This window comes from Argopecten irradians, chromosome 9 (assembly GCF_041381155.1).
Source record: "Argopecten irradians isolate NY chromosome 9, Ai_NY, whole genome shotgun sequence".
Lineage (NCBI taxonomy): Eukaryota > Metazoa > Mollusca > Bivalvia > Pectinida > Pectinidae > Argopecten > Argopecten irradians.
Window position 1 is genome coordinate 27,937,689 of NC_091142.1, and position 25,549 is coordinate 27,963,237.

The 25,549-nt window shown below is 34.4% G+C and overlaps 1 protein-coding gene across 6 annotated transcripts; it reads right to left on the minus strand.

The window, feature by feature from the left end:
• Positions 1 to 190: 190 nt before the first annotated feature.
• LOC138331943 (leucine-rich repeat-containing protein 43-like) lies at positions 191 to 25,417 on the minus strand. Of its 6 annotated transcripts, none has more exons than XM_069279832.1 (17): positions 25,239 to 25,417; positions 22,708 to 22,786; positions 21,422 to 21,726; positions 20,828 to 20,961; positions 19,771 to 19,891; positions 19,169 to 19,286; positions 18,445 to 18,521; positions 17,671 to 17,841; positions 17,037 to 17,078; positions 16,050 to 16,067; positions 11,226 to 11,343; positions 10,529 to 10,761; positions 6,895 to 6,993; positions 5,246 to 5,455; positions 4,678 to 4,728; positions 2,862 to 2,931; positions 191 to 2,452 (listed from the first exon to the last, which is right to left on the minus strand). In XM_069279832.1, exons 1-17 carry the CDS (start codon positions 25,332 to 25,334, stop codon positions 2,226 to 2,228), a joined length of 2,169 nt encoding a protein of 722 aa, XP_069135933.1. In that variant the 5' UTR covers positions 25,335 to 25,417; the 3' UTR covers positions 191 to 2,225. The 6 variants fall into 6 exon arrangements, with proteins under 6 accessions (XP_069135933.1, XP_069135935.1, XP_069135936.1 ...); XM_069279834.1 differs by lacking the exon at positions 6,895 to 6,993 and adding an exon at positions 8,291 to 8,365; XM_069279835.1 differs by lacking the exon at positions 17,037 to 17,078.
• Positions 25,418 to 25,549: the final 132 nt, after the last annotated feature.

Here is a 25,549-nt window from a genome sequence, read left to right on the forward strand (position 1 = left end):
ACTGATCGTTGAGATTATGAACAACTTTTGGTCTTAAACAGCTTCAAGATTACTTTGCTTTTTGCAAAAAAAGGACTGTTTAATAATATAAATTTGTTTGGTTTTGTCACTTTAATATGTCCACTAAATACTCAACAGTAATTCTAAAACAAAGACTTGGAATCAAGAAAGAACAAACACTTATCGGTAATATGATTAATGTCACAGTTTATTTCCATGGATACAAAAAGTTATTTGGCATCAATATGATTGTAAAAAGTTAATCTATTAAAAGCCTCAATATAAGCAGTGTATCACAGATCTTTATATATATCACATTAAGAAAAAAAACTTCACATTGAAATTCTGTAAACCAACTTATGTTTGTGGCAATTTTATTTTCTGCTTTATATAATTTTGAAATACATGTACAGTCAAACCTGTCTATAAAGATCACCCCAGGGACGGAATAGATTGTTCCTATAGCCAGGTGATCCTTACACACAGGTTGTATTGTGTTGGAATTTGTCATTTGGGACCCGAAAAAAGTTTTGTTAATTAATAACCAGGCCCCAATTTCTCAAAACAAACCTGACTTAAGTCTTAAGTTTTTATTTAAGTTGCATAAGGAGAAAAACTAATTTGACTTAAATTTACACTTTTGTTTCGAGAAATCGGTACCAGGTGGTCTTTATACAGAGATGGTTGCTAACGAGCAGGTTTTACTTTATTTGACCACATTGCACTGCTGGACGTTTGACCGTAATGTTAAATGGCTAGTGTGAATAAAACGGCTTCTTAGCTACTTTTAAATCTCATTGTTGTGAGAAATGAGGTAAAAATATCAAGCGAGAATATAAGTTCGCTTGTAGTATTCTGTTGAAATGACTTGAGAAAATTGCCTCTGAAGGAATTCAGTTTGTAAAGTTCTAAAAATATAATTATACAAGAAAACAAACACAGATGAACTTGTTAAAGTGAACTTGTATAACTAAAAAAGGTTTGTGTTTAATTCAAAGTATTATATTGGTCTGACAAAGCTTTTAACAAGTAAACTTAATTCATGTGTACTTGGACAGCTCAAAAAGTTACCATGGTAACGCCAACCTTGCCTTAACATGGTTAGACTGTTTGTTTTGTTCAGGAAATAACATTTGTATGTCTGTTTGTTACTGTTACATTCTCTATCACAGAAACAAAGAATACTACAGATACCAAGAGCTCTGAAAGTCAGTACCTGACCGAATAAACAATTCGAGTGAAAACACAGCCAGTTATGTAAACTTTGATCTGAATACACTTGTACAGATGTATATAAGATCATAGTTTCAAGGGAAACAAATTGAACCTTTGCTCAATAACAATCGCACCTTAAAATTTGTTCAATACTGTAGAACAAACGACTAATAGATAGAGCAGAACTTACAAGAATGTACGTCTACATTGACTTTACTCATGCAACACACACGTACATAATGGTACGACACAAATTAGGCCAATATCAAAACATATAGTATTATCACATTGGTTTGTATAAATAGTATCAAGTTAACAATATATAAATATATTAGCTCCGACGTTTATTTCCTTTTCCTTAAATAAACCCTTTCTATGTTTAAAAGGAGATAGAAACACAATATCTTCAACCTTAACTGTAACTATAGAACATGAAACACAGTGAAGATGTCCAGTCTAGGAGATAAATGTTAAAATTAATCCACATCCAACTTCATCCTTTGCAGTTCACATGTAACTGGTACATCTTTAGAATTTCTCCTTTGACCAAAAAGAAGTAACAAGAAGTAACAAATCACAATTTTCACAAAGATAACTAATCTTCTGTGCTTCTTTTGTACATTGCTGGCACTAACTTTCACTGCTAGAGATTATATTCTCTGCGAGTGTTTATTTGCACCAGGTGTAACTGCTGTTGTTGTAGTCCCTGGGACAGATAGTTACACTTGTTGTTTGAGCTCTAGGGGTGGTTAGTTACGTCTGCTGCTGTTTTTAAGTCCCTGGGTATTTATTTACACCTGTTGTTGTTGTTTGAGTCCCTGGGTATTTATTTGCACCTGTTGCTGTTGTTGTTTGAGTCCCTGGGTATTTAATTACACCTGTTGCTGTTGTTGCTTGGGTCCCTGGGTATTTATTTACACCTGTTGTTTTTTTGAGCTCCTGGGTATTTATTTACTGAGTCCCTGGGTATTTATTTACACCTGTTATTGTTTGAGTCCCTGGGTATTTATTTACACCTGTTGCTGTTGTTGAAGAGCTCTGTTTTTCTCCTCTTCGTCCTTGAGCGAGTCGTGTGCTGTCTTCCAGTGATGAAGTTTGACTGTAATCTCTACCTCAAGGGGTGGAGGAGGGGCTGGTTCATCTCCCTCCTCGTCCACTGTAGTAGGGGCTCCCTTAGCTCCCTTACCCCCTTTCTTATCGTCTTTACCCCCCTTGGCTGCACTGCTTTTCCTACTCTCTGTCAAGGTGAGAAAATAGTCGTCATTGATAAGTTGTTTGTCATAGCTTAACTAGAGGCATGGAAATCTCCACAAGGATGAAATTATTGCTAAAAGTTTGGAACACAGCTGCAAAATTTTTCCACAAACTTTATTTTATGTATGTTAATTTTTCCAGACTTTGTGTAAAATATCGAAGTTTATCTTTCAAAATCAAGAAATTAATACCAGGTCACAGCCCTGTTCTTATTTTTCATTATTTTGAATTATCAGCCCTTGTAGGTAGGTATATTCATTGTATGGTAATTTGTTTATTAGATTGAGTTAAAAAAAAAAAAACGTTTTTCACATCTAAATAAATGGATGTGTAATAAGCAATATTTAATGCCAAGGGCAGATAATTCTATGATATATTTGAATTCTTTTTACCTTTCCCTCCCTTGCCTTCGTCTTTTTTCCTTGGAGAATTCGGTTTCTTCTTGTCATCCTTTTTACCAGCCTGGAGAGAGAAAGAATCTAATTACAATAGACCTACTAGTAATCCTTAAACTATGATTACCCAACACCCATCCCCGATACTCCAGGGGTTACTATCACCATCGTTATATCCAACCCTGGACTTGGTTATAGTCAACCTGAAGAAATATTTCAGGAGAAGAAAAATTACCACTTACAGGCCATCAGAGACATCCGTTGAAGATTACATAGAGCAACACCCAACCTCAGTTTTGCTTATATTACATACATGTCTCAACTTTTATTGTTGAACAAAACATTGCATAAGTTAAATTGTAACTGTAAACAATATACTTATCTGATGAGCTATATAATACCCTATGAGTGAAAATAATCCTGTACTGAAGCCAGGGACATTTTAGATTAATTATAACATTTCATGAGTTCTATATAAATGAAAATTTGTGGTCAAGAGACCTACAATTGGTGGAGGCCACTTTACATTGTAAATCAGCAGGGTTTGCGTTGAAGCTGTCCCCATATCCTTTTTAAGCATAGAAAATGAAAAAGACCCCACCTTTTTCTGGAAGCCTTCCAATTATATTAGAGGACCCCATTTTATCCAAGAAAAACCCCATTGATGGAACACCCAGTGTAAACCCTAAAATGTACTTCATACTCTTTGATTATAATACCTGGTACAATGACTCTTTGATTAAAGTACAATGCTCATGAAATATTACAATATGGTGTCAAATTTAGTGTTGCTTTGATAGTATTTTAAGAAAGCTAGAAGTAATATTAATCCAGATATTAGCAGGTATTTTCAACAATCTGATAATTTTCATGCACCCTACACATGTCTGCATGCATACAACAATTTATTTAGTGCTTTTAAATTATTATTAGAGTCTGTATTGTTTTTAATGTTAGGCTTTTCTTTAAAGGTTTTCATTTATATCAATTAAATGTCCCTATATTTTATTTTCTGATCAATGAATCTTTGAGTTTGAAATGAATATACAGTGCTAACCAACATCCTTTATAGTAATACCCTGTGTGTAACAAATAGTAGAAAAGCTAGTAGCAGACTTACTGACCATTCACATCCTTAAAGTGGGATATTAATGATGATATTTTGAAATTAATTGAGTTATTACTTAATCATAGAAATATATTTGTAGCCTGGTAGAAAAATCACCTACCTACCCTCGGTAAATAAAGTTAACTAGATTCTAAATATCAAACAGGTAAATCTTGCTATCAGGAATTATGAGTATATTTCTAACCTTTTCCAGAAAGAGTGTGGATTGAAATATTGAATTCATGTATAGCTTTGTCCAATTCTTGTTATTTGAAATAAAACAGAATCTCTTACTTATATCATATACATTGGAGCTGTGAAAATCACAGATATATTTAAATCACTTGCCAAAACTGCAAAAAATTTCCTCCAAAAAGCTAGGGAGCCGAAACTTTGGAAAAAGAGACCTTTTTTGTATACATATTGAAGATATACTGTGCCAAATTCACACAAAAATGATACATCCACACAATAAATGTACAATAATAAAACGTCAGTATACTATAATAAGTATACTGACATAAGCAAAGACGTGTCCAGCAAAATCTTCAATACAACTGGTGACATTATATATATTGGCTCGACACTCGGAATGTTTATAATGTTGTACAGTATGGTGATCATGCAGTATACAGTCACACAGTAGTCTAAGCTGTTGGTGTTAGCGCCGTATCTAATGGGATTACACAGTTATATAGATCATACTTCATCATCACTCATCGATTCATCAATCTCCTCTTCTTCCTCCTCATCTTCCTTTAAAGTGGTAACGCAAAACAGAATCATCACATCTGATACGTAAAACCAGATAATGGCTTATAGTTTTTTATCATGAGTTTTGTTTGTCATGAATTAATGTAAGATATCTGGAAGCGTATAAAACACTTACCTTGTATTGTTGTCTAACAATGTATTTCAAATAAAGTTAACCGTGTCATAATTATCATATAAATACAAATCAGAAAGAACTTTTACTACACAAAAAAACTGTAGACAATAATAATAGACTTACCGTCGGAATGTTTAGATTTCCCTGGGAGATCTTTTAAGTTCTCCAATATACACATAAAGATTTTAGTACATTGATATGCTTCAAAACTTCAAAAAAAAATTTCAAACACAAATAATTATTCACATTTCAGAAGTTCCATTGGCTTAAACTGATATTGTAATTAATATACGACTCTAACCATGTTCATATTCTATTATCTAGTTACTATAATTCCGATTTGCTTTCAGACTTAATGATTTGTAGGCTGATGAGGTAACCCACCTTTTTGTCTGTGTCGACACTTTTGATAGTGGACGCTGGTTCAACACCTCCCTGTGTATAGACAGCGGTCATCTGGTACTCTCCCTCCAGAAACTCCTCCAGTGGCTGATGCCACGTGGCCAGGGTGGTATAGGTCGGTGGCATACGTTTCATTTCCACCTCTGGCTCCTTCTTCCCTTTTTTCTTTTTGTCATCTTTTCCACCACCTCCCTGATGATGAAAATCTTTTATATTAACCAGAAAATTTAGACCAGCTTTCACAAAGTTGTTGCAGAAAGTAGGCCATCACATAAGTGAATAATTCAATTTTGCTTATTACGAGCATTTTCATTGGCTTAAAAATTTACTTTATCAGCCCATAAAGGAAAAAATGACGTCACCGTTTGTAACGTTACTTCTGATTGGCTGAGATGGCGGCGTAATAATTTCATAGACAAAAGAGTCCCAAAATGAAAACCGTTTTGCGGGGTTTTTTTTAGAGTAAACTCTGATTTTTGTGTTATATCTCCATAACATAAAAAATCTATTCATGTTAATCCTTAAAAAAAAAAAATACAATATATGGTATTTATGGTTCAGTCTGTATTCAATAAAAATAAAAATTCAAAGTTAGTGAAATTGAGGCTACAAAAGGGATAGGGTGCACTTAAGGTTGAATATGGTAATAACTTTTTTTCAATATGATTTAATTTCATTATTTTACAGACTTACAAACAGAAATTCACATGTGCCCTACTATAATTGTTTATAACATTTCATAAGTGCAATTGTCAGGGATTTCTATTGTCTTGGACAATTTAATTTCATACTTAAATAAGTGGGTTTGCAGTATACTATACATTACAGATTACATGATACAGTAGCTGTAATATTAAAACAATAACATGTAAACACAAGTTTGATATATTGATCATTTTAGATAAATACTATACAGTGGACTAGCAATGATCTGATCTGATTATCCTGAAAACAAATAGAAATGTCTTATTATTGACTATTTAGGTAGCCAGAATTTGGAAATCGACAGTCAGGAAAATTTGCTATCTGGACATTTAGAATGTCAGAAATACAGATGGTCTAATGTACGCATTATAACTTCAATCGTTTATAGTTTTCATCAAGTTCTTTCAATATATCTGCAAAACCTTTTATAATATTTTTTTAATTGTGCAACAGCCTGAAAACATGACAATATTCTATGACTTTTTTCATATAAACATCCATTATTAACAATTATCTAACTGTTATAATTATCATCTGAAATTGACCTATACAACAATAAGATATAACTTATTATGTAATAATGTATATATTCAGTATTTATAACACATGCACAGAGTAAAAAAATGTAAGTAAAACCAATCACCAAATATCAATATCACATACTGTATACATATATACTTACCTCTCTGCAGCTTCAAGTCAAAATACTTGTAATCTTTAATATAACTCAAGGTGTTTCCACTTTAAATAGATTTACCAGATCTGCCATGATCAATAGAATATTCAACTCGTTACAAGATATTCAGCAGATCCTTATACAAATGTGATGAATATTATACTCTAATTATTGTATATATACAGTTGATTGATTGATTTATAACTGCAGTCTCCTAAACCTTGTAAATGACCTTTGACCCCTGTCTTACTTTAGCTTTGTCATCTTTTTTGTCCTTTTTCTTGTCTTTTTCTTTTTCCTTTTTGGTTGGTGTGCTACACTGTGAATCTTCTTTAGGGAAACACATCACCTGTAATTAGCAGAATGTTAGCTAGCTCACTCCACACCTTAGCCTCAACGACCTTCACCCTTCACCCTGTTCAGGTCACAGATATTCTGTCAATTTATTTACTGTATTTGTCGTAATTAGCTTCCAAGGATCTTAAATGACAAAGGGGGACGCTTATAAGACATCCAAAATGTAACTTGTGCACAGAAAACCTCTAAAAGGTCAACCATATTTTAACTCATTGCACATGAATCTGTCACTGTATCCATTGAGACACACTACTACGTTGTGATTCATGTGTGAAAGACTCACAATTTAATGTGATATGATGTTGATGTAATAGGCATTATGTAAAACATTGCTAAACCTATGGGAGTGGGGTGATTATATAATTTCAGCTCCTTTTTAGTGAAGGGGCCCTTATAGGGAAAGGTGCGCTAATTATGATGAATATGGTAGCCTGTTTCTCAATGAATGCTTAGTAAGTATACATTTTTCTTTAGCTTCAAGTTTTGATCTGAAAAACTCCTCTTATAGGCTCTATTGGTTGATTATAAACATCGCATGTGAAGAGATATGTGTGTGAACAAATGTATGTTCTAAATGTGACTTGAACAGGGAATATGGTATTGAAAAGCCAGTAAACAGATAAAATAAGATAAAATTTAATAATTGTTCATAACATTCATCTGCAAATGTCTTAAAACATTGGACAGGAATGTTTGGAATATTTGAAAATTGGTATAAGGAGCTAAAATCAACCAACTACTGTATAAAAGTTTCAACATCACTTTAAGTAGGAAAGAATTAAACCCATTTTGAAAAAAATATCACCAAAAGTCCATTGGATTTTTTTAAAAGGATACAATGTACATGCATTTAACTTCTCAGAAAATGCCAAAAAGATAGAAAATTATTTAGCCTAAATATAAGGATATTTTTAATCTCCTCAAGTAATTCAAATTTTATGTCATCCAGAATTTTAAAAAACCAAAACATTCTTTCCCTTTAAAATGAACAAAACAACAGATGTTTGTTGATACTAACTAAATGTATAATCTAAAACCAAATCTAGATATAGATCAGCACAGAGGCAGATTAATTAATACAAGCAAAATAAGCAACATCTAAAATAAAGAACACATCATATTAATGATCAAACTGTCGTCTGTTAAGCAGTCCAAAACTACCACAGAAAATGTCCACCTCTACACCAAAACAACATCACAAAGAGACCATCTACACAAAAAATAAAGCAACAAAATTGTCCACACAACTCCATCACAAAAGTAAAGCGAGATCTCTGTGGAAACAGAACCTTTTTAGCAGATGATGTTGATTTCTGTGACTGGGAGACGGGAGTGCCCACAGGGGATTGTGGGAAAAGTTCTGTCTGTAAGGTACAATACAGAATTCTTTGTTCAACTAGGTACACAATCTGACACAATAAATAACAGTGTCACACAGGAAATGTACATCAAACATGACAAAAGGAAATTCAGCTGTATCAAAGAGTTACATGGACACACCAACATAGGACTAGGATAATGGAACCAGGGGTTCCAGTAGAGTGAACATCTTTTACATCATCTATATATGACATCCCTCATACAAATCTAAATCAAGGTAATACAATATAATTTAATTCTTGTTATAACTCAATTTACATTGGTTGCACTTTGTTGTCTATGAAGCGATGGACCAGAAATAAAACATTTTAATGATGTCATCATCATGATCTGACTTACTAAAAAAAAATGAAAAAATAAAACCAAAAATGAAAAAATAAAACCAAAATCAGTTTCATTATTGGTTGGTCAATGCCAGCAAAAAGTAAAACATTAGACATAAGGTTTTAAGCAATAAATCTTCAAGGGAACACTTTAGTCAAGATTTAAAGATAAAACTTTCCTACAGCCAGACACAAAAACGAAAAGTAAATCTGAAAAACAAAACAAATGTATAATATTTAAACAAACTAGCAGACCATGCATGGGATTGGATAGCTCACCGTAATTTGTATAAACACAAGTAAAAGTAGTATAACTAATATATGTAAATAAATTGATGAACTACGCTTGAGCGACAGTGAACTTTGGTTAGCAATGATGCATTAATAAAAAGATTGGTAAAACATTAAAGGCCCACTACCTTTTGGAAACGTTTTTTTTTTTTTTTTTTCAAAATGAAAATTTAAAACAAGATTGATAATTTTGTAGAATCGCAAACTTATAAGCTTACCATGTAATGCTATAATTTGATATTATTTTCGAAGTGGTGATCGGTAAAGTATTCACGATAAACTAATAATATTGGGGACTTTTGAAATAACCACACTTGAACCAAACAAATTGAATTTAATAGACAAACAAAGATAATTTTGACTACTGTAACAAAACACAAACTCACTTTTACAAGTGAATTCGAGCACACAAAATACTAGAATATTTCTACGGTAAATCTATATAACTGTGAGCCATAATCTATATACAATCTAGGTGAGCCACACAGCAAAACATGAACCTTTCTGCTGCCAGAGGATTGGAGCGAAGGTCGCGACCCCCGGGAGTTCCGAGAGCTTCGTGACCCTCGGGACGATGCTGACCCGGGAAAATTAGGGGACTGAACTGGTTCTAGTAAGGTCTGCAAGGTAATTTACCATAAAACACTGACAACACATTACAGTTTTAACTGGTGGAACAATACATTTACAATAAGCAGGTGAATTCCACATCATTACAAGTACCGTTGTTTTACAAATATAACCAGCTTACAATAAGCGAGTGAATTTCTATAATTTTATTGTTATTATTGATTAACAAAATATGAAAGACATTTACATTGTATATTATAATTTGACTTTGATACACAGAAAATACTGCAGTTTACAATAAGCAAATGACATATAATATATCAAGCAACCTGTGAACACAGAAGCTATCAAATTTTACCATAGACAAGCAACACTTTTTACCATATACCGAATAGCCAGTTATTTTTATGGGTTGGAAATCTTGCAATTTTAACATAAAAATGCAGAAATTAGATTTTATTAATGAATCAAAATTTCAAAATCTGTCTAATCAGAAGCTAGTACATTATCTACTTTTATTAGCTATGGCTTGTTATCAATCAGATTTTTTGACCAAAAACAATGTCCAACAACAAAATTGTGAAATTATCATACCCAAAGAAAATTACTAGCCATATGGTTATTAATTATAAGGCAAAAAAAAAAGGTCAGTTTAGGGTTACATTGGAGAAAATAAAGTCAGTAGGTCGGGAGGATTTTTTTTTTTTTTTAGTATCTTTCACTCTAGAATAACGGCCGGAACCGGAAACTGAGATCAAAATTCTGACTTTTAATTTTTTTTTTCGTAGAAAAGTGAGAAAAATAATTAGAGTCGAGGGTAACAACTTAGGGTCGATCGGGTAACCCTAAACAGACATATTATTTTTTTTTGGCCTAAGCAACAACAAAGTCCCTACTATTCATAGTACATCACGTATGTTGTATTTTGTACTTAAATCATTAAACAGGACCCATGTGACTTACCATTTCTTCCACGACAGAAAACTGCATGCCTTGCTTAAAGAAATTACGGAGATCGAGAAGTTCATCTCGGACAACAAGCTGTGACGCATCAATCTCCACCTCCTCAGCCCAAGTGGCGCCCCCTAGTTTAATGGCTTCTAGCTGTAGTTCCTGAGTCTCCTCCTCTGCCTTTTCCTGCTCCTCACACTTCGGCGTGGACGATTTGGCCGGTGACTCCTTCTCCTGTTCCGTAGCTACAAAGTCATACAGAAGCAAATTAAAGGGGGGTAATACAGTTCAGCCCCAATAACTCTAGTGACCGAAACCATGGTTTTTAAACTTTAAAATAAATTAGCCTCTGAAATACAGACCCTATGACTTACAACCCACAGGCCTTATGATCGTTAACTTACCAGCCGTGTGACCTTATATGTACTCAACCAATTTTTTGAGGCCTCTGAACTACAAATACCTGTGACCAATTATTAATTTTGACCTATATTTTACTGGCCTAGTTCTGTGAGACAAATAGTTTATTGACCCCTGTGGTGCTGACCTCTCATATATATTCTCTCTCTAAACTATCAATTCAATGTGATCTTCCATCTACTGCCCACTTGACCAATAACCTGTGAACTCTTTCGACCTATAAATTACTGACCGCTCTAACCTGTGAACCCTAGCTTTGACCTATAACCTTGATATAATATCCAATCACCTGTCTCTGTGGGATCTCTTGCTATGACAACCTCAGGTTCAGCTGTGAAGTTAACATTTTTAGCTGCCTCAGCTGGAGTCGAGTTTTCCTCTGGATCATCTGACATAAGAGCACTGATCTGTAATTAGTTGTGAATATAATCATATTAACATTTTACAAATACCAGACAGCATACTACCTAATTAATGAAAACACAGACACAAGGTACTGAAGATCTACATGTAGTATATGACATGCTGTAGATACTAATATCTAACTATCATGTTATCAGGGCATATTACTATGAAAATATCATATACATGTACATGTACCTAAAGAGTCATGTACCCAAGTCATGTAGGTCATGAACAATGTCATGTACCTAAAAACTCATTAGTCGGCGGGACGGTGGGACCATATCAAAACTTGAAATAATGCTACGGTGACATTGAAGAAAAATGTTGCTTTAACGATTTAGTATCTAGTACTAAAGACTTAGCTATAATGTTATTAAGACCTAATATCTCAATTAACGACTTTGTTATGTCATTTTTACAACATAGTTTTTATTACGACTTAGTTTCCTATTTACAAATTAGCTATGCTTTTATTCTCGAATTAATGTCATCAATACAATGATTAAACATAACAAAAAAAAGAACAATGAAAAAATGTAAGCAAAAAAAAAAAAAAAGAAAAAAAAGAATGGCAACTAGTATACAGAAAATATTACTCTAATTGTAAAGATAGGATATTGTCAAATTTCAGCATCAGCAATATTTCTGCACCTTGTCAGCAAGTCTGCAATATCAATCATTAACACTGAGACGTGCTAAAACTATTGTTTAAAATGTAATCTACATATGTGGGGACATCAATACTTACATATCCACGACTAGCAGTAATATCTACACCAGCAAATGTTAACGAATTAGACATCATGTTATTGATTAAGATGATGAAAATGTCTGTCATTGTATGATACAGCTGGGTGATGATGTCAATGACATACCTGACATTGGTGCACATTCCTAATTCTGCCACCACACTTGGTTCTAGGATCATGAAACAATCTTATGTCTGTCTTAAGTTTAGACTTAGCCAATCAAAGATGATGTTACAAAAAGGGTGGAGGGATGGTGGTATTGTATCAGGACACCTTAATCACTCTGCCACTGTGGCTCCTAAAATGATATACATTGACATCCCCGAAACAGCTGATGCACAGATTTATCTATTTACTTTTTTTGTGTTATACGGTCAGTTAAAACCAGTGTCAGGTTTTGATGGCAGAGGTAGGGCTGCCAGACTTCATTCAGCCTTATGACCAAGAGTTAGTGACATAACATCAGACACCCTAACCACTTAGCCACTGTAGTCCAGAGGTGAGGAATTTTTGTACGGTTTGTCTAAGCCTAACCCATAAGTGATTTTTGTGTACGTTGTGTTAGAAGAATTAACCTAACCCACTAAGTCGATTTGAACCCTTGTGTAGAGAGAATCTAAACTAACCCACTAAGTCGATTTGAACCCTGTGTAGAGAGAGTCGATTTGACCTAAACCTAACCCACTAAGTCGATTTGAACCCCTGTGTAGAGAGAATTTAAACCTCATTGAACCCTGTAAAGAATTAAACCTAACCAAAGTCGATTTGAACCCCTGTGTAGAGAGAATTTAAACCTAACCCACTAAGTCGATTTGAACCCTGTGTAGAGAGAATTAAACCTAACCCACTAAGTCGATTTGAACCCCTGTGTAGAGAGAATTAAACTAACCACTAATCGATTTGAACCCCTGTGTAGAAGAAACCTAACCCACTAAGTCGATTTGAACCCCTGTGTAGAGAGAATTTAAACCTAACCCACTAAGTCGATTTGAATTGTGAGAGAATTTAAACCTAACCCACTAAGTGATTTGAACCCTGTGTAGAGAGAATTTAAACCTAACCCACTAAGTCGATTTGAACCCTGTGTGTAGAGAGAATTTAAAACCTAACCCACTAAGTTGATTTGAACCCCTTGTGTAGAGAGAATTTAAACCTAACCCACTAAGTCGATTTGAACCCTTGTGTAGAGAGAATCTAAACCTAACCCACTAAGTCGATTTGAACCCCTGTGTAGAGAGAATTTAAACCTAACCCACTAAGTCGATTTGAACCCCTGTGTGTAGAGAGAATTTAAACCTAACCCACTAAGTCGATTTGAACCCCTGTGTAGAGAGAATTTAAACCTAACCCACTAAGTCGATTTGAACCCCTGTGTAGAGAGAATTTAAACCTAAACCCACTAAGTCGATTTGAACCCCTGTGTGAGAGAATTAAACCTAACCCACTAAGTCGATGACCCCTGTGTAGAGAGAATTTAAACCTAACCCACTAAGTCGATTTGAACCCCTGTGTAGAGAGAATTTAAACCTAACCCACTAAGTCGATTTGAACCCTGTGTAGAGAGAATTTAAACTAACCCACTAAGTCGATTTGAACCTGTGTGGAGAATTAAACTAACCACTAAGTCGATTTGAACCCCTGTGTAGAGAGAATTTAAACCTAACCCACTAAGTCGATTTGAACCCCTGTGTAGAGAGAATTTAAACCTAACCCACTAAGTCGATTTGAACCCCTGTGTAGAGAGAATTTAAACCTAACCCACTAAGTCGATTTGAACCCCTGTGTAGAGAGAATTTAAACCTAACCCACTAAGTCGATTTGAACCCCTGTGTAGAGAGAATTTAAAAACACTAACCCACTAAGTGATTTAAACCCCTGTGTAGAGAGAATTTAAACCTAACCCACACTATTTGAACCCTGTGTAGAAGATTTGAACCCCTGTGTAGAGAGAATTTAAACCTAACCCACTAAGTCGATTTGAACCCCTGTGTAGAGAGAATTTAAACCTAACCCACTAAGTCGATTTGAACCTGTGTAGAGAGAATTTAAACCTAACCCACTAAGTCGATTTGAACCCTGTGTAGAGAGAATTTAAACCTAACCCACTAAGTCGATTTGAACCCTGTGTAGAGAGAATTTAAACCTAACCCACTAAGTCGATTTGAACCCCTGTGTAGAGAGAATTTAAACCTAACCCACTAAGTCGATTTGAACCCCTGTGTAGAGAGAATTTAAACCTAACCCACTAAGTCGATTTGAACCCCTGTGTAGAGAGAATTTAAACCTAACCCACTAAGTCGATTTGAACCCCTGTGTAGAGAGAATTTAAACCTAACCCACTAAGTCGATTTGAACCCCTGTGTAGAGAGAGAATTTAAACCTAAACCCACTAAGTCGATTTGAACCCCTGTGTAGAGAGAATTTAAACCTAACCCACTAAGTCGATTTGAACCCCTGTGTAGAGAGAATTTAAACCTAACCCCCTAAGTCGATTTGAACCCCTGTGTAGAGAGAATTTAAACCTAACCCACTAAGTCAATTTGAACCCGTCTAGAGAGAATTTAAACCTAACCCACTAATACTAAACCTAACCCACTAAGTCGATTTGAACCCCTGTGTAGAGAGAATTTAAACCTAACCCACTAAGTCGATTTGAACCCCTGTGTAGAGAGAATTTAAACCTAACCCACTAAGTCGATTTGAACCCCTGTGTAGAGAGAATTTAAACCTAACCCACTAAGTCGATTTGAACCCATGTGTAGAGAGAATTAAAACCTAACCCACTAAGTCGATTTGAACCCCTGTGTAGAGAGAATTTAAACCTAACCCACTAAGTCGATTTGAACCCCTGTGTAGAGAGAATTTAAACCTAACCCACTAAGTCGATTTGAACCCCTGTGTAGAGAGAATTTAAACCTAACCCACTAAGTCGATTTGAACCCCTGTGTAGAGAGAATTTAAACCTAACCCACTAAGTCGATTTGAACCCCTGTGTAGAGAGAATTTAAACCTAACCCACTAAGTCGATTTGAACCCCTGTGTAGAGAGAATTTAAACCTAACCCACTAAGTCGATTTGAACCCCTGTGTAGAGAGAATTTAAACCTAACCCACTAAGTCGATTTGAACCCCTGTGTAGAGAGAATTTAAACCTAACCCACTAAGTCGATTTGAACCCCTGTGTAGAGAGAATTTAAACCTAAACCACTAAGTCGATTTGAACCCCTGTGTAGAGAGAATTTAAACCTAACCCACTAAGTCGATTTGAACCCCTGTGTAGAGAGAAAGTGTGCTGAAGTGTAGGTAGCTTATTTAAACAGTTTCACCCTGTTCTACTATAACAACCATTGAATTACTGTCTCAGAAGTATCTATATGGTATACCCTAAAAAGGTACCTACATCAATACATCTACAAAACTATCAAAAAAGATCACAGACAGCAGATAGCATAATAAAGCTAAGTTTGAAAAATATCAATAGTAATATACTAAAAAACTATATTGTGTTGAGAAAAATCAGAAAATTATGACAACAAATGAAATATTAAAAAAAAAAAAACACATTAAAAATATTGTGAAAGAGAATTCAAACAGTGAAATAGGGTGATTACCAATTTTTTCCCCTGAAATAAAATTCACAAAAAAAACGTGACTTTGTGCATGATTTAAGTGAATAAAGTGAGTCATCAGCAGAGGAGGAACGTACATCTATGGTAAATTTCTGTTTTTATTTCAATATTTCATTTTACATCCAGTTAACAGTTTATTACTTATTGAAATCAAATTTATCATGTTTTTTATTTGTTTTAATACGTTTTTTATTTAATTGAGAAAACAATAGCAAAAACAAGATTTAAATTTCAAAGATCAATATTCAATAACGATCATGTTTCTTAAATTATAAAAAAACACCACACAGGAAGAGAAAGAAACACTCAACAAAAAGGGAGAAAATGTTACCCTTTGGCGAGCTTTTGTCTACAAAGCAAATCCATCAACAGATATCAACGACAACCAACAATAAAAAAAACTTCACACACATGTCATACAACACAGTCATTAGTCTTCAAAATCCCGGCACTCACAATAACCCATTCACCCTGAAAATTCATAATGAACTATTCCAGTCTTTGAATCAGAAGAGCTCAAAGGTGTCTACAGGGGTGTATGAGTGAAGAACAAAAGCAAATCCTAGACTTTTTGTTTCTAAATTTTGGTTGTTAGTCTTTGATTTCTAATTGGTAATCTACAGCTGTGCCTGGTTTTGGTGACGAACGAATCATGGTTTCCAAGAGAAAATCAACAAGCTATGACTTACATGATTCTCAAAGCTCATGGCCAAGATGTAGGACTTGTTAATGATAGATTTAATATAAAAATGCTTAGCCAATATATCACCTCAGTACAGTTTTATTTCTAAGTTTTTATCAAAATCAACTTTTTTGGTTCACTACCAATTTCAAGTTGTTTTGTGGACTGTTATTCGATCAAAATTCAAATTATCCAAACAGAAATGTATACGAAGGTATAACTCTACTGAAAATATAATGTTTACCTAGCGGTATCATCAAAAACAAGATAATACCAGAGCGAATATATCCATCAAATGTATCAAGCATGACAAATTTCAGAGATAAGTGTTGATTAATTCATCACAGTTTAAGCTGTGAGACTTATCAAAGTTAACCCTAACAAAACAGACAAAACTTTTTTTTCATACTGTTAATTACTAACATGTTATCTAAGAGTACACGGTAATTAATTCCACATTAACATGGAGAGTTAATACAGTTTTCTGACGTGTTAATCTTCAATTGATAAAAAACACAGAAGATAACATTCTCCATTCAGTAAGTTCTTTAAATTAAGCATTAAAAGTTTCTGGTTAAAAAGCTTTTAGTTTTCTTTGTTCACCATCTCAGACTCAAGAGAAATTTCCAAACCAACCTCATCAGAGAAAAAATTATCTGGATCAGGACTCCTCCATACCTAGTTAACAATGTGTGATTATAGAACTATGTCGGAGGTTTATAATACAATCAAATTGGAAAGTTTTAAACAATCCGAAATTTGTAAAATGCTTTATCATACCTTGTCTCATGATACATATGAAAACATGAAATAATAATGTGAGTTTAGATGATTTTAAGATACCTTGTCTTATGATACATATCAACATGAAATACGGTAATATGAGTTTAGTTGATTGGGTTGGAATTGTGTCCAAATCACATTACATTCGCATTGATCATCATCAATATCATTTGTTGATGCAGAAAAAAAAAATTGTTCAGTGTTAAGCAGAATCCATTTCTGATCATTCTAATTGGAGAAACATTTGCCATTATAGTTTTATATTTCTATCAACATACAAAATAAAAATGATTTATTAGGAAAGTTTTAAACAGTTTAAGAATGCTTTAAACAAAGACAAAAACAGAAATTTTAGACTAATGTATTGTACAATCAAGAAATACAAGAAAGAATCTACGTCTCGCCAGCTGTCTATCAAATTGGTGTGATACATGCATCACACCTCATATTGTATATATATACTGGAAATCATTATCTTATCACTCACCGCTTCTTCTGAATAGACAGATTGTTCCTCGCCAGGAAGGGGAGATAACTCTCCCAGGTCATCGTGGGAGACTTCCAGTACATCTCCTTTGCCTGCAGTATCATGCAAGAACATAAATTGCACATAGTATTTCCTCTCGATGATTGGGAATTCAGGCTGTTCATCTGGGTTCTGTAAAGAAAGAATGTCATCAAGGTATCATGTGATTTAAACAAATTTCTATGTACAATATCATAAAATAATATTATTGATCAGAGAGCAGCTTGTTCAATGTATGATTGACATTAGCAGGAGTAAATGATTATCTTTTAGAGTGCTATGTCTTAGCTCCAAAATAAATGTAACTATATATTTGAATTGACAACCATAACAGGAACAAATGTCCAACTAATATCAAACAAAATATTAGATAAACGATCAGATCATTTGTCTTGGAGCTTTTCTAAGACTAATAACATGATACACTCCCACTATCTACTGACCTTGACCTTTTGATTTATGACCAGATGGCCTCCCAAAACTGGCACTTTATTTTGATCTTGACCTTTAATAAGTCTATAATATGACCTCCCTCCATCTACTGACCTTAACCTTTACTAAGTCTATAACATGACCTTCCACTATCTAATGACCTTGACCTTTAGAAAGTCTATAACATGACCTCCCACTGTATACTGACCTTGGCCTTTTTCTAAGTCTATAACATGACCTCCCACAGTATACCGACCTTGACCTTTTCTAAGTCTATAGCATGACCTCCCACTGTATACTGACCTTGACCTCCTCAGGGACAGGCAGACCTTTGATGTAGCTGACCTGAAGTGTGACCTTGGCTTCGTCCAGAATGTATTCTTCAATATAAAAAATAATAATAAAATTGTAAAATTCACTCACAAAATATCCAATCACTTTTTGTTTGTTTGTTTGATTAATTAACGTCCTATTAACAGCTATGGTCATGTAAGGACGGCCTCCCATGTATGCTGCGTGTTGCATGTATGTGGGAAGTGCGTGTTTTGGGGGTATGTTCGTGTTGTGTCTTCTTGTATAGTGGAACTGTTACTGAAGCATGCCGCCGAAGACACCAAGCAACACACCCCACCCGGTCACATTATACTGACAACGGGCGAACCAGTCGTTCCACTCCCATTATGCTGAGCGCTAAGAAGGTGCAGAAACTACCACTTTTAAAGACTTTGGTGTGTCTGGGCCAGGGGGTAGAACCCAGAGCCTTCCTCACAGGGGGAAATGCTGAACTCAAGGCCAAAAGTGAAACAGTGCCAAGGGAGGCATTAGGAAGGATAAAGTCAGTTAGGAAGAAGAGAAATGATAAGATCCTAAATTTAGTCACCTTTTATGATGATACAATAGGGCAGGCTGGCAGCAGGTACAATTCTAACGCCCTATTCAATCACAATCAATACCTACTTCAATGGCATATAACTCTTATATGCAAAAATATTAGTTGTTATCAAGATAATAGAGCTCCACACTATACCTCTCCTCTTAGCCAAGCCTTTGTAGTGATGGCGTTCGTCAGCTGATATCATGATGTCATCAAGAACACTCAATTTCCTCATACTGTCGATTGTGTAACCACGGTAACCAGCAATCAGCTGTTTAACAACAGTACAAAGGCTTTACATTTAGATTTATAGATTGTTTGTTTATTGTCCCTATAGTTAAAATGGTATTGGTTTATATAAATAACAAATGCACCTACCGACAGCATCAAGGCTGGTAGATTAAAGAAATAAATATGGGTACCTATACATGTGTATTAAACCTAAGCAATGAAGAAAGGTAAAATATGTCATATGTGTTTCATACATTTTTTGTACAATCTCTCTGCTGCGTAACATTTTTAGTGTATTATCAGGAGCATGTCTATATTTAAGGATTAACTTGAATAGATTTTTTTTTTATGTTATGGAATTTAACACAAAATTGTGTGTGTAGAGAAACATTTTTTTTCTAATGAAATTCAATTATGCTGTTACAAACAACAACACCAATTTTCCCTTATGGGCTCATAAACTAAATTTTCAAGCCATAGAAAAAGTTCCTGATAAACAAAATTGAATTTGAAGTTACACTTACCGACAGAGGGTTTCCCTGCAGTATGAGGTTCCGTAACTTTGGTAGTGTCCCGAGTTTCCTAACTACATCTAGAAGGTCAGTGAGATTATTATGACTCAAATCTAGGGACAACAGCTGAGGCCTAAAAACAACAAATGTGTCAAACAAGAAATAAAACAAATATTTATAAATCATAATAACTGATTTTTTTAAGCCAGACAGCCAAAGAGGTTATTTCCAGCCAGGTTTTGTTCATACAGTTGACAGGTTGGACCGTTTATTATTTTAAGCATAAATCCTGATGGACCATATGGACCATATGGGGACTTCGTCATGGCTCTTCTGAAAACAATATAAAATCACCAGATCAGTCATTATTCATAGGTTGTTGACCTCATTGTAACTCTGAAGACTTGTGGAGAGGCATCAATACAGCTCCATAATCTTGCTGCCCTCCCTACACCACTGAAATTCTGGTGACACGTGCGCTTTGTCAAGAATATGGATAAACGTTAAAATGTAGAGGTGACAGAGCCTTGTAGATATTGTAGAATTCAAGTGTCTTCTTTGGCTATGTAATCATAACAACAGATTAAACTATATTATTGAGCATTAATGACGAGATGGTAGTTGAAAGTGGCAGAACTATATATCCCCATACATCTATCAACACCATGCTTAGTCTGAATTGAAAAGAGTCACTCTATATTATGTTGATCAAGTAGAGATCATTGATTCAAAGACAAACAACTAGGACCAACCAGTCAAACCGTAATAAGTTATCTAACTTAGTGGATAGTTTATTGACTTACCAGGGCCGTTTTCAATTATACGGTTTGATTGGTTGGACCAAATTATTCGTTTATGACTTAAAGACGGACCTGATGATTTGATATTGTTTTCAGACGAGCCTTGACAAAGCCCTCACAGGCCTGTATTAAAAACTGCAGGTCCGTCAAGATTTATACTTGAAATAATGACTTTAACAAACGGTCCAACCGGTTGTTCTGAATAAACGAAAACGGCCCAGTAATCTCCGGTAAGGTTATCTTCCTTGGTGGATGATTTATTGACTTACCAGTAATCTCCGGTAAGGTAGTCTCCCATAAAGGATATTTTGTTGAAGCCGAGACCCAAGTGTATCATTGACGGAGGAGGCCGTACACAGAGAGCAGACAAATCACTGATCTTATTGGCACACAACTCCAATACCTAGCGGTGAGAAAGTTATAAATGAGGCGTAGAAGGATTTATGTAACATGAACTGAATATAAATATATATATCATGTGTTTTAACTTACAGTACAACCTACATGCTTCCAGGGTACTTAAATACGATTGAAAATGTTATGTGACAAAATTAGACCTTTCGTAAACTTTTTGCACAAAGCCACAAATTTTAATTTATATTTCCAGTTTGTATTTGAGGGACACTGAATTTTTAATCAAATTTTTTAATCAAATATGGCGAATTTGAAATAAGAATGTTATACTAAAAATTGTCCTTCAGCAAAACTGGTAAAAACTATCAATTAAGTAATATTTATTTGTGTAATTTTCAACTGATAATGATAAAATAATGTCTGAAAGTAGATGATACATAGGTTTGATCTACATATAAATTGGTTAAATCAGTATTATCAGATGTTTGAGATAAAAAAGATCCTCTTACCTTGAGATTTGATGGTAAATATTTAGTGTTAACAGTAACGAGGTGGTTAGCACTAAGTGTCAGCTCGTTAAGATTCCTAAAGCGTAGCAAGTCACCATCAACTTCTGTCACACCTTTATCTACAATTCTTAATGTCTGAAAATGGTTCATGATGAAGTTATCATCCAGAAGCCATGGTGACTTCACAGCTATTTCACGTAAGCCTTTCGCCTCCGAACTCCAGCTGTAGTCCAGGTGCCATGGGGAATATTTAGAGCCGACATACTCCTCCAGAGTCTCTGTCTTCTCATGTTGAGCACCATAATCTGTAAGTTTGATTTTGTAATTATTTGTACTACAATTCTTACACATTCTTTCAGATGTATGTAGTACGTATCAGCATCCAACATAAACCATTTCAAAAATAGATTTGATGAAACTTGGAAAGATATAGTATAAATATGTGAAATATGAACGTTTCTCAACTAATTAATTGATTTACTGAGTCCAGTGAAGAAGAACTATTATATCATGTACTGGAAATTATCTACCGTAAATTGGGATATTTTGGATGTGGTCATATTTTGGCTTATTTGGTGTTTGGCATGGAAGCGCCAAATTTTAACACACCAAAATCTGGCTATGTATTTATTTGTCTGTATATAACTATCGATACATCAACATGTCATTTATTAGGTACATGAATATATACTTTCGGGTAAATTACTTAATCATGTTACATAAACACATTTTAGGTATGTACTGTCAACCGGAAAAAAGTTACCTGTGCAAGTCTTTTTTTGTGCAAATATAATTAGATATGTCATTATTAATCACTTTCATTAAAAAAAAAATATTTCAGAAGGTTGTCTTTATAATCAATAAGGCTTCAAAACTAATCAGTTTTTTAATTGTTGCAAGATCTATGTGTATAGATAAAGTAAGTCTTCAGATTTATTTGCTTTTGATCAAATCAAGTTATGTCCCCAAAATTTACATCACATAGGGAAACGCTAGATTTTAATGCATCAAAATTTTACCACCCTATTTTGATAAAAAAAACGCCAAATTTTCCCCGCTGCCAAAATGTCCCAATTTACGGTATATCTAATAAATATGAGACTATCTATGTATTTGAATTTATTGTGACAAATTTCATTTTGACTTGCCACTTTTTATGCTCATTTTATTCTTAAAGGATTTGTGATGATTTAATCAAAATTTGATAATCTAACAGAAAATTGATACAGGCTACTACATACAAAATATTCTAGCGCCATGCCATTGTAACATTTTTTATTATGTACCTTTCAGCGTAATAGAATATTTGGAATCTACATTTTCACTTGCTTTCAGCTGCTGAATACTTTTTGCCTTTGTTTCCCTCTGAAAAAAACATAATAAAGATATCAATGGTAAATATATATCATATCGTTCTGCTAGCCAAAGCAATTTATTCTATAAGCTGTTACATCTATTTTTGACATTATAATCTTGTTTCCGCTTTTTTAGGTCAAGCAAGATAAATAATAACTGTAAAATTTTTGCAGGAGGAGCAATAGGTTGACCAATGAATTAGACAGTTCAATAAAAAGAAGGCATCCATCTTTGAGTCTTCCTTTTAAAGGGTCCCTTTTTTTCAGCAACTGTTCAAAGGGCCCAAGTTCAAATCAGGGTCTGCCAACTACATTTTCTCCTCTCCTGTTCCAAAATTGGCTCCCAACTAAAATACCCACAATTGTAGTATAAGGGTCTTGTATGTCTTTGATGGCGTACAGGTCATTCAGTAGAACCCTGAAAGTATGTTTATGACTGCCAAATATCAAATTTGACTCTTGAGTTTGAAGCAATGCCTATCTGCCATATGTTTTGACACTTCAGATTTCTGAAAAATTGTGATTCGACTCCTGATATTGCTATATTAGTCCAAGGATTTACATGTAAGAAGAATTTGTGACTGTCTCTTTACATTACTAAACACCATGCGAGACGCCTATGAACCGGGAATAACGCTGACGGTAGTGTTGTAAAATTACTTGTTGTTACGTCGATTTAAAGTCTTTAAACCTCTTGGTCATGGAAAGTGGCGAACACTTCTGTATACATAGAAAAACGTTGTTTTCAACAGTACCGTACCAAAATTTCGGGTAAGTTGAATCGCCAAAATAATTTGTAATAAACCAAAATCTGGTCTATGAATCACATAATCAGACAAGTGACTTCCGTTGCTTTGTTGACATACTGCTGATCAATGCACGTGGACTGTTCCAAAATTGGCTCCCAACTAAAATACCCACAATTGTAGTATAAGGGTCTTGTATGTCTTTGATGGCGTACAGGTCATTCAGTAGAACCCTGAAAGTATGTTTATGACTGCCAAATATCAAATTTGACTCTTGAGTTTGAAGCAATGCCTATCTGCCATATGTTTTGACACTTCAGATTTCTGAAAAATTGTGATTCGACTCCTGATATTGCTATATTAGTCCAAGGATTTACATGTAAGAAGAATTTGTGACTGTCTCTTTACATTACTAAACACCATGCGAGACGTCTATGAACCGGGAATAACGCTGACGGTAGTGTTGTAAAATTACTTGTTGTTACGTCGATTTAAAGTCTTTAAACCTCTTGGTCATGGAAATTGGCGAACACTTCTGTATACATAGAAAAACGTTGTTTTCAACAGTACCGTACCAAAATTTCGGGTAAGTTGAATCGCCAAAATAATTTGTAATAAACCAAAATCTGGTCTATGAATCACATAATCAGACAAGTGACTTCCGTTGCTTTGTTGACATACTGCTGATCAATGCACGTGGACTGTTCCAAAATTGGCTCCCAACTAAAATACCCACAATTGTAGTATAAGGGTCTTGTATGTCTTTGATGGCGTACAGGTCATTCAGTAGAACCCTGAAAGTATGTTTATGACTGCCAAATATCAAATTTGACTCTTGAGTTTGAAGCAATGCCTATCTGCCATATGTTTTGACACTTCAGATTTCTGAAAAATTGTGATTCGACTCCTGATATTGCTATATTAGTCCAAGGATTTACATGTAAGAAGAATTTGTGACTGTCTCTTTACATTACTAAACACCATGCGAGACGCCTATGAACCGGGAATAACGCTGACGGTAGTGTTGTAAAATTACTTGTTGTTACGTCGATTTAAAGTCTTTAAACCTCTTGGTCATGGAAATTGGCGAACACTTCTGTATACATAGAAAAACGTTGTTTTCAACAGTACCGTACCAAAATTTCGGGTAAGTTGAATCGCCAAAATAATTTGTAATAAACCAAAATCTGGTCTATGAATCACATAATCAGACAAGTGACTTCCGTTGCTTTGTTGACATACTGCTGATCAATGCACGTGGACAGTCTAACGCTGACAGTAGTGTTTTAAAGTTTCATTTAAAATGGACTTAAGAAAATACCTTCATTTTTGGGTATATTGCTACATTGTTATTATAAAATCACTTGGCTATAGCTCACAATCTTTTTTAAGCATGACAAATCTTCCTTGATCAAATCTGCTTTGGAAGACGACACTCTGTATGAAATCATCCATTAGTTCATGAGATATAAGCAAAATTGTAAACATGACGAAAACTGGTCCCTGACGAATTTAGAGCAATTGACCATATAAATAATATTTATTTTCAATATTGAAATATCTTTATCTGGTTCACTGATTTTGAAGACATGTACAAGTAGTAGATTAGTTACGGTTTTAATGTATAATGTAGTTGTATTGGTATGCTGATTCTTCTGAATGAAAGTTGCTCGTGCTGTTGTGGCTTTTTTTTAACGAAAATAAATGTAAAGTTACCCAATTTCCAGCTCCACATGGGAATTCCTTTAAACAAAGAGTTCTTAATTGCTTTTGAAAGGCAGCATAAGCCGGAAAAGTTTCTACCTCCATCATGTTTTAACTTATTTTCATTTTTACGTTCGCTGAAATGAATGTTTTGGCAACACGGCCGCCATTTTGACGCTGTACAGTTTCTCTTCGATACAACGTAAGTATAAAAATAAGATTTCTCAGCAAAACGCACGGAACGAAGGCAATACTTTTTGCAACTTTTGTATGATACATGGAGTAAAATCATCATATCAAATGTTTAAATATTTTTTTAAATT

Coding starts and splice junctions, on each gene's coding strand:
- LOC138331943 (XM_069279832.1), bottom strand. CDS start 25,334: ATGATGGAGGTAGAAACTTTTCCGGCTTATGCTGCCTTTCAAAAGCAA. Junction 10,762..11,225: donor AAGAGATCCCACAGAGACAG/GTGATTGGATAT, acceptor ATGACTTTGTAG/CTACGGAACAGGAGAAGGAG. Junction 5,456..6,894: donor AAAAAGATGACAAAGCTAAA/GTAAGACAGGGG, acceptor TTTCATCATCAG/GGAGGTGGTGGAAAAGATGA.